Source organism: Lytechinus variegatus, chromosome 4, assembly GCF_018143015.1.
Source record: "Lytechinus variegatus isolate NC3 chromosome 4, Lvar_3.0, whole genome shotgun sequence".
Lineage (NCBI taxonomy): Eukaryota > Metazoa > Echinodermata > Echinoidea > Temnopleuroida > Toxopneustidae > Lytechinus > Lytechinus variegatus.
This window is the reverse complement of record NC_054743.1, coordinates 40715731-40725504: the sequence shown is the minus strand read 5'-3', so window position 1 is coordinate 40725504 and position 9774 is coordinate 40715731. Positions and strand designations below refer to the sequence as shown.

The window sequence follows — 9774 nt, the reverse complement described above, 5'->3', positions numbered from 1 at the left end:
TTTTGTTAAATTAAGCGGAACTTTCATATTTAAGTCCAATTTTGATAAATTTTTTAGTGTTAATCCTTCTTTGATTTGTCTCTTTTTAATCAAATCCATTTTTTGTTCGGGTGGACTTGCCCTTTAACAGTGATGGATAAATGTTAACAGCTGCTGAACATATCCGTGATTTTCTGTGTTCATATAAATTATTTTTTGTAGAGGAGAGAGAACAGAAATGAAGACACGTATGCTTTGATGATAGGCCAGTAAACACAACACAGTGCTTTCTATTGTTATATCCCTGGTTCCATTTTGTCAGTTGTTTGAAGGGATGTGTACAGTATAAAGTTACAATTTAATAAACCGCAATATTAACTGTAATGTTATATATAATTATGATCAATGTGAAAGAAAGTCTGATGGAGTAAGAGAAAGGGGGGGGGGGGTAAAGGGCGAGGGAGCGAAGGGTCGGGTGTGATGTCATGCATGTGTTTAGTGATACATGACAGATGATAGATACATAAACAGGATATCAATATTTAACCATAATGTAACATGTAATTATATTATTGTGAAAGAAAGTTTGAAGAAGTAAACGTGAACTTTGAGAGAGAAATGTCATTCTGTTTAGGCAGTGTCCTACATTAGAGAATGAAAATTATCTGGACACAGAACAATTTAAGAAAATAAACTTTCCCCTCAAAATATATGTTTTCAGTATAGGTATAAAATGCAGATGAAAACAAAATTATATGAACAAAGCATGAAAAGATGAGAGAGACTCAGAGAGAGGGAGAGAGAGAGAGGGAGAGAGAGGGGGAGGGAGAGAGAGACCGGAGAGATTTGAGCAACACCATTGTCGTCACGTTGTACTTTTAGTCTATGAATACAGACATATTTCTAACCTGAAGTTTCTAGATCCGAATTTTTTCTCCGTCAATAAACACTAATTTACTTTAAAAACAAAACAAATAGGTAATTTTTATAATCAACAGGGGTGATAAAGAATAATAACCAATTGCTTTAATTATTTTAAGAAGAGAAGTTTATAAGGGTCTCCTATACCCTTGAATCAAAGACTAATTGATCGCAAGAAGCGAACCACTCATTAATAATTCATTTTTCTTCAGTGGCCATCCTACGGTTTAAAAATTCGCCTGCGGCGGGCACACCCCTACCACTTTTTTGGTCGAGTGCCCCCCCCCCGGGCCATGTTCACAACTCTTGCTATATGGCAAACGGTCTGAAAACACCCATATTTTCAAGACCCTGGCACTTTTGTTTTCCCAATGGAATATCCCTAAGGGTCAAAGAGGTCGAGAATGATCGTCATCTCAATGCTAAATAGATTACCTACAGTTTGATGTATAATGCTTTATATTTTCCCAAACTTTGCGATCGAGCAGGCAGAACATGACATATTTCTGTGTACAACGTCACGTGACTAATGTATGATAGTTTCCGTTTCTATGAGACCCTTTTCATTTGAAACAATTAATACAGTCCAAATAAACTTGATTAAAGCATTTAATGTTGAAAGTAAAAATGTTCTTCTACTATTTGCCTACTGATATTTATGATATAGCTACAGTTTGAGGAAGCAAATATCGAGTCCGGAATTGAATTTAAATTTGCAATAGGGTGTGCGTAAGTATACTATATACCACCAGGCTAGCATCGTCTGCTACGTACGTAAACCAAAAGAGCGATAATGACCGAAACCATGAACCTATTACGCCGAAACTAACCATTATGTTGGACCTCTCGAGGACATTTGATCTCACTATATCCTGATCATAATTTTACACACACCGAGGACTATGGGATCAGCGGACTGAGTCTCGGCCCCCTCTTCTTATTATTGTTAAAGAAACAATAACGTTTAAACAAATTCTTCATTATCACTATCAATATTAAGATATACGCCTTCATCTATGAGCGGCGTGACTCTAAGACATAAGATGTGAATTTCCTTGGGAGTGCAAAATACTATTTTTTCTGCATTAAAAACCCTACAGTAACACCATTGTCTATCTGAAATGTTTATGCAAGTGTCTATAAGAAGCGTTCTCTCAAGTCCCCGTTCTTCCGTAGTGTCTGCGTATTTTACGAATTCAACTGAACCCGTTTTGGGATTAACCCATGCTACGAGCAAAGTTCCGTCCCATGCAACGGCAGGATATCCTATGCAACCCTTACGCATTACGTGATCTTTAGCCTTGCCAGATGTATCAATTATGTCGATAACGGATGCAGTCATAACTGCAATTTGAGAGTTTTGCATTATACTGATTTGTTCAGGACCAGAGCTCTCACAGTAAATTACTCTCCATGGTTTACCGCCTTGCAGTTTGTATATATGGATCAGATTGACTTTTCTGTAGCTTGCAAACACATTTTCTTGATTTAAAGCTAAGTCGCCTATTCCCCCTTCTTGTAAGTTAATTGTTTCAAATTTGACATCATGCCACGATTTTAATGAGTACTCGTAGATAGCAATAGCATTCGTGATACTTCGAAAAACAAAAATATCCTTTGCACATGACATTGCCATTATTCGATCGTTCTTTAAGGAGTCTAAATTGCCTTCGAAGGAACCGTTTGGTTCGAAAACGTCAACCCCTCCATCAAAGTACCCGACGAATATCTTTCCGTCACAATGTATAGCCAAGCATGTCATTTTCATTTTGTTATTTGGCAAAGGAAATGTTTTTCGTACCCACTGGAAATTGATGAGCTTTAGTACGTCGTACTCACTGTATTCACTGTTCTTATGGAAATCTAATTTGTTCCCGTATTTGGCTTTATTTGGCATGTTTACACACTCCTTTCTGATAGAGTTTAGTTTTTCTTTGATTGGAACTAGTTCTGAGTATGATGACTCCAGTTTCGAACTATGAGCACACATATCCTTGAAAGGAGAATCTATAACACTCTGTATTTTATGATGTATTTGATCTAATGACGTGTTGCACTGTTCGATATCAAGTAGCAAGTCATCGCACAGTCGACGCATACTTTCTCGCAGAGCTGCACAAGCTTGAATTTTTGACCTTTTTCTTTCTTCCAATCGCTTTATAGAGGCATCGTATTCTTGTTCGATCTGTGACATAAGTGATGTGATGTGACGGGATGTTTTCTGTTCATGATACTGTACTTGTAGAATATATGAATCTGATTTATTTTTTTGTTCTCTTATTTCTTGTTTTAAAGGAGTTGCAGAGGCGTATGAATAAGTTGCATACTCGACAAAGCCCTGTAGTTCATGATCTTGATGTTTTTTAGTTATACATTCTTTACAAACTAACACTTTACATGTTACACAAATTTCGATGCATAATTTTCCTGTATGTGTTGGACAAGGCTCTCGTCCAATTTTCAGACTAGACATGTTTCTTGATCTCCTCTTCTTCTTAATGAAATGTCTGTCTTTCTTTTCAGATGTATGACTAGGGAGACACTCAGTACATATATAAATATTACAATCATTACAATATGATATTCTATCTTCTTTACCTACAGTGTCACAAACATCACATCGTCCATCTGGATTCGCAACTTCTTCTACTACCGATTTAAATGCAAGATTTGTTGGCAGTTTGTTTGCATCGCCCTCAGAAACATCAGCGACAACTCGACAAAATGCACACATGATTTTCCCCTCTTTCATGATCTTTGAGAGGCAATCAAGGCAGAACGTATGTCCGCACGGAAGCATCTTCGGTTTCGTCATAAGCTTGTAGCAGATAGGACACTGAAGACTTTTGACTTGGTTGAGGAGACCTGTGTGCGTCGACCTGGGCTGATGATCTTTCGGAAAGTGTAAAGAAGAGAGGGCAAGATTTCGTTAATTGATGTGTAATATCCAACAAAACTTATTTTAAATTAGCTAGATCTTTTTAATGAATAAGAAGTTTTATGATGACTTTGTTAAGATATTGAAGAGTGCAATAAAGCGATAGGAAAAAGAATGGCTTGAAACTGATTCAATGTAATCTACTTTATAGTGCCATATCCGGAGACGTAGGTGATCATGGCATGCTACAAATCTCTGTTCCTCTCTGTCTGAATCAGCTCTACCTCCCGCTGACCCACACCTATCTCTGTAATCCATGCATTCAGATTGGTCATTCAATTCATCCTTTTCCTTCCTCTACTCATTTTACCCTCTATCTTCCCTGTTAACGCAAAATTGTCAAATTGTCATCTTTTCCAATTTACATGCATGTCCAAAAACAAAACTCATTTACCTTATTCTAATATACAGTGCGTATCAAAAAAAAAACGTTTACACTTTGAAAAAGCCCTGGGAATTAACAAATATACAACATGTGGGTAATTTTTTTCACATATAATCTTGAGTTTGGGTCTCATCTATCAAATGAAAGTAAAAGTTTTGACAGAATATCACACTTGAGTGAGCACTGTCCATTTTTGTAAAGCTCGCAGAAATCTGTTTGCGCAGAAATGCTTGTTTTCACGCTGTGTCAAGGTGAAAGGGCGAAATCAAACTTACCCTGCGAAACATTTCTCATACATTTCCCTTGCACTTTAAGTCAATTGAAATAAAACGGATACATTCAAGCATTTTGTACCAATTTTGCCACCCAAATTGAAATTTCAACACTTAGTAAGCACAACCTTTACCCTTTTGTGCCAGCAGGATCTGAGGACGTAATTGAATCTGAACAAAAATTTATATCAGACATCTCCAGCATTTTTTCACGAAGTTTTTATCATTTAAAGTGGTTTTATATTCATTCTTCAATTAATACCTGTTTCTCCACACTTTTCCCAAGCTTGACAATGATTAACAAAATAAAAATCAAGCCTAAACCATTTCATGTAAATCACAGCTTAGTGTAAAGCAAATATCGTCACGATGGCCTCGATGTATCGGGAAGTGGGGTGGAGCTCAATGCACTCTTCAAAGTGCTTTGGACAAGGAAACGGGTTGAAAAAGGTAGAAGATATCTTGAAATCAATTTACTAGCTAAATTCCATGTGATTTTCGTGATTAAGGTCTACTTTTATTCACATCACAATTTTAAAGTTCTGCGCAAATCTTTTTTCACTAACTTTTTAAAAGTAAGTGGTGCTCACTCAAGCGGAAATATTTTTTGACAGTTATATCGTCATATGCTTAAATGGATCGGTACCAATGTTAAAATGTGACAAAATTATCACGATATTACAAATATATAATTTACAGGATTTTTTCTAAGTGTAAACTTTTTTTTTTATTCGCACTGTATAATGCATTTTTCTGTACAAATCAAAAGATCATCTAGGTTAACTATCCTTTCGGCGAAAAAAATCTCAAATTAAAGTTTATTGCAAACTACATGTACATGGAAAAATACAAACGAATTTTTGATATTTGTCGAATTTCTCTTACGGTACGGTGACTCTAAATAATAAACGGAATAATCACATATAAATTTTCACGATTTCGCTTCGGGCGTAAATGCTCCCAATTTCCATAAAGTTTGTGGTCAGCACCCAGTTTCGTCGACATGAAAACTTTTTTTTTTCGTTTAGGATAGGCTATACACACAAATGATATTCCAACGTTGTCATTTATTTTTATTTTTTTGGCCAGTTTGGAGCATGCGGGAACGAACCACTTCGATAGTTTTCGAAGGCCCACATAAGTAGGCCTACTTCAACCTTGCACAACACATTTATCAATGCCTTGCCAGATCACATTATCTTATTTCAGCAGGGTTTAGGGTGATTTTGTTTTGGGCAGTTAAAGTGACATATTATAAGGCCTGTTACAATTGATGCTGTCGCAGCTATGCATAATGTCACACCAAGGCATATTGTCGCAGAGTAGGACATTATGCGAAAATCGTTCAACCCATAATGTCACAGCCAACGAATAGTGTCCCAACTTTTCAAAGGCATAATGTCACCATGGTATTTTTCAAAAGGGATATTAAATTCAAATAAGTTAAAGAATAGTGATTTAATAATAATGATAAAAATTGGACTTATACAGTGCGTATAAAAAAACGGGACAGTTTTGAAAAGTCAAAATTTTGTTTCAAATTATGATGACTATCTTTTTATGTTAAAAGATGCTCTGATGTCTTTACTGCCAAAAGTCCTTGACAGGTCCGGTTTCAGTCAGGCAAGAACGTAAATTAAAATTTCTGCTCACGTTTTGCGCTTGTTATTTAGTTACATACGCATCTTGTTTAGGATTACAAACATTCCCAATAGGTTCAATTTTCAGGATACATGCATTTTTCAAAAAGAATCAGCTCTCTCTGCGCGTTTGCACTATTTAGATAGGGCTAATGATACTGTAATATTGAAGGTGTATTATAAGAATAAAGCTAAGAAGTAACTGTTATGACTACCCCTTCAAATAAACAAACAAATTCAACTAAGTATGAGCAGCCGATCGGGGAAGATATGGATAAAAAATCGTCCCCTCCTATTAGTGAAAGCTGCATCCGCCCCTTTAAGGGATGTTCACGTATATTTAGATTACCTTCATCCATTCTGGCTGCCATGTTGTATAAGGTGGCTGGTAAGAGATTGTGTCGGTTTCTTGAAAACTTGCTAGACCAGGCTAACCTATAGTGAAGTGATATGGAAAAAAGATGGAACGAACTATTAGTACATCATTAACATCTTCGCCAAGTAGCCGATATCAACATGATAAATATTAGGATTTATAAAGTCGTATGTGACCTTGAACTAAACTGCAGAAGCTTAGAAGTCAATCATTGGCGCTGTTTACCCATTGGGGCTCTTGTCGTTGCTATTTGTGCCTGACCCTTTGACCAAGACCAAAAGCCAACCAATAGATCAAAGTCATACTGTAGCTTAAAATGGGCAAATATACAATTATATCGGGTTTGAGAAAGTATAGTGGAACTGCAAGAGGTTAGCTCCGCAATTACCATTATTTATTATAATGGTCGAAGATCCAATGGAAAATAGTGATATTGCCGGACTTTGTATTTCACACTGTCCGAAGCTTGTTCAAATTTCTTTTACTAGTAGACTGTGGGATGGACAAGGAAAATGTCTCTAGTTTTCATTTCCGTGGGGCGGCAAATGCAACCACGGTCCTTGGACATGATAATATGTAAAATATTATGAGTGAATACATGCAACATGTTGCCATCGCTAAATTCTGCTCCTGACCTCAAAATTAAAATAATAATATGCGAAATCGTACCATTGATTCGACTGGAAATTCCGCCATTCAACCCATGTGTTAAGGACTTCCGCGAACGCGCGCAAGCGTGTACAATGCATGTAACCTCGTTCGCGTTTATTTTTTATTCGTTGTAGAATCTACGATGGCGGATAAGATGTCGTCGTCTTCGTCGTGTTTTGACAGCGAAAATGACAATTTGCCACTAGCAAGTATATGCTACATGCATGTCTTACCCAAGGAAAGAGGGCCAGTAAATTTCTTCAAGTAAAGAGCAGGAACAAATTTAAGCCTTTGCTGCATTCGTTGGTGTAGACTACCTGCAGGGACTTCGGAATAAAAATAGCTATTCGTGCAGCAGAGAAGTTTGCGATTGACTTGCATGCAGCCCGGCCCAGGGAGCAGTGGCTTAACAGGGGGGGCAAGCTGTCCCCCCCCCTGGCGGAGTTCACTGGGAAATTAAAAAAAGGGTAAAGAAGAAAAGGGGGAGAAAGAAAGGGAAAAAAAGAGGAAAGGGGGAAGGGGGAAGGGAACTAAGAAAAAACACAAAAAGTGAAAACTGGAAAAGGAAAGAAAGAAGAACAGTTAGATTGTCATGAAAAAAGTGATTTTATTTTTAAAAAATAGACTCGAGGTGTGCCCTCTCTTTTGAAAGTAACGCGGTACATCTATATTTATTTTGATCCATTCGGATCTTGCTGAAATGCTGGCCGGGCTGCATGCAAGTCAATTGCAAACTTCTCTGCTGCACGAATAGCTATTTTTATTCTGAAGTTCCAGGTATAGTATCCCTAAATAAGACCTCAAAATAGCCAATCTGGAATAAAATTATTGGAAATGGTTTTTCAACTGATTTGAGTAGGTATGGGTGTCAACATTTAGGAGGAAGTTAGGAGGAATACGGGTTGGGGAAAGTGTTTTTTTTCAAGGTCAAAGGTCAATGACCTTTTCATATATACCGTATAATGATATCTCTGAGATGGAAAGGCGCAGGTTAGTGTAATGGTGTCAAAGTGCACAAATTTTTACCAGAATATCAAATAAAATAGAATTAAGTACCTACCATGCACATTCACCGATGAAATTCAAGGTCAAAGCCTTTCAAAGGTCAATGACCTTTTTTACATTATACAGTGCGTCCCAGAAAAAACGAAACCGAGATTTAGCGATCATTTATCATTACTTAATCATAAATAAAATAGACAAATGACCCACCAATTTAAAGCTTAGAATCTCCTCTTTCATCTGATATTACTTAGATTAATTTTCATTCACGCATGAGTGAGCAAATGCAATTTGAAGAAAGGATATCAAAAACTCATTTGGCGGGGGGTATCTGGGTTTCAAAAAGAAAACCACATTTTTGAAAAGTTCAATATCTCCTCTTTAATTTGATACCAAAATTACAGAAAATGGTCACGAAATAACAAAGTTCTGGTCATTTGAAATAAGGCTTGAATTTCAATAATTTCATAAAATGAATAAGTTCTCCAGGCTGGCTTTCAAACTCTCTCGACACTCTGTTTTGTTGACGATCAGCCATGCATTAACTCTTTTGTTCACGATGCGAAAGCTTTTGTAGGAAACCGGTGAAAACACGTTTATCTCATGAAATTATGGAAATACAAGCCTTATTTCAAATGACCAGAACTTTTTTATTTCTTGACCATTTTCTGTAATTTTGGTACCAATTTAAAGAGCAGATATTGAACTTTTCAGAAATGTGGTTTTCTTTTTGAAACCCGGATACCCCCCGCCAAATGAGTTTTTGGTATCCTTTTTTCAAATTGTTTTTGCTCACTCATGCGTGAATGAAAATTAATCTAAGTAATATTAGATGAAAGAGGAGATTCTAAGCTTTAAATTGGTGGGTCATTTGTCTATTTTATTTATGATTACGTTATGATAAATGATCGCTAAATCTCGGTTTCGTTTATTCTGGGACGCACTGTATAACATACTGTATAATGGTATCTCTGAGATGAAAAGGCACAGGTTGGTGATCATGGTGTCAAAATGCACAGATTCTGATCAGAAGATCAAATAAAATAAAATTAAGGACATAGAATGCATATTCACCCATAAAATTTAAGGCCAAAGGTCAATGACCTTTTATACATTATATACCATATCATATACTGGTATCTCGAAGATAAAACGGCACAGGTTGGTGTTCTTGGTGTCAGAATACACAGATTCTTACAGGAAGATCAAATATAAAATGAAATTAAGTATCGACAATGCACATTCACCCTTAAAATTCAAAGACAAAGGTCAATGTCCTTTTTGACATTAGATAATAATAATGGTATCTCTGAGATAAAACACCGCAGGTTAGTGATCTTGGTACCAAAATGCAAAGATTTGTACAAGAATCTTCTGAAAATGGGTAGGATAGGTCTAACTCTCATGTCACAGCTAGCATCATCTGAGAGCATTTCCAAACAGCAGAGGGATGATGATGAAGTGAAGGCCATCATTAGAGCTGCATGTATATCAACTTCAACAAAGATGAATTCCCGTATTATTATTAATTACCTCTCATTGCGAGCTGCCAGAATCTCTTGAGATGCTAATGTTGCAGGACAAAACTTCATATCTGCTCTCTGCTGTAC

General features: G+C 36.6%; 1 protein-coding gene across 1 annotated transcript; it reads right to left on the bottom strand.

The window, feature by feature from the left end:
* Nucleotides 1-928: 928 nt before the first annotated feature.
* Nucleotides 929-6698, bottom strand: LOC121412991 (E3 ubiquitin-protein ligase TRIM56-like). Its single transcript, XM_041605754.1, has 3 exons — nt 6485-6698; nt 2740-3792; nt 929-936 (listed from the first exon to the last, which is right to left on the bottom strand). The coding sequence occupies exons 1-3, from the start codon at nt 6504-6506 to the stop codon at nt 929-931; spliced, it is 1083 nt and encodes a 360-aa protein (XP_041461688.1). The 5' UTR covers nt 6507-6698.
* Between the last annotated feature and the right edge of the window lie 3076 nt (nt 6699-9774).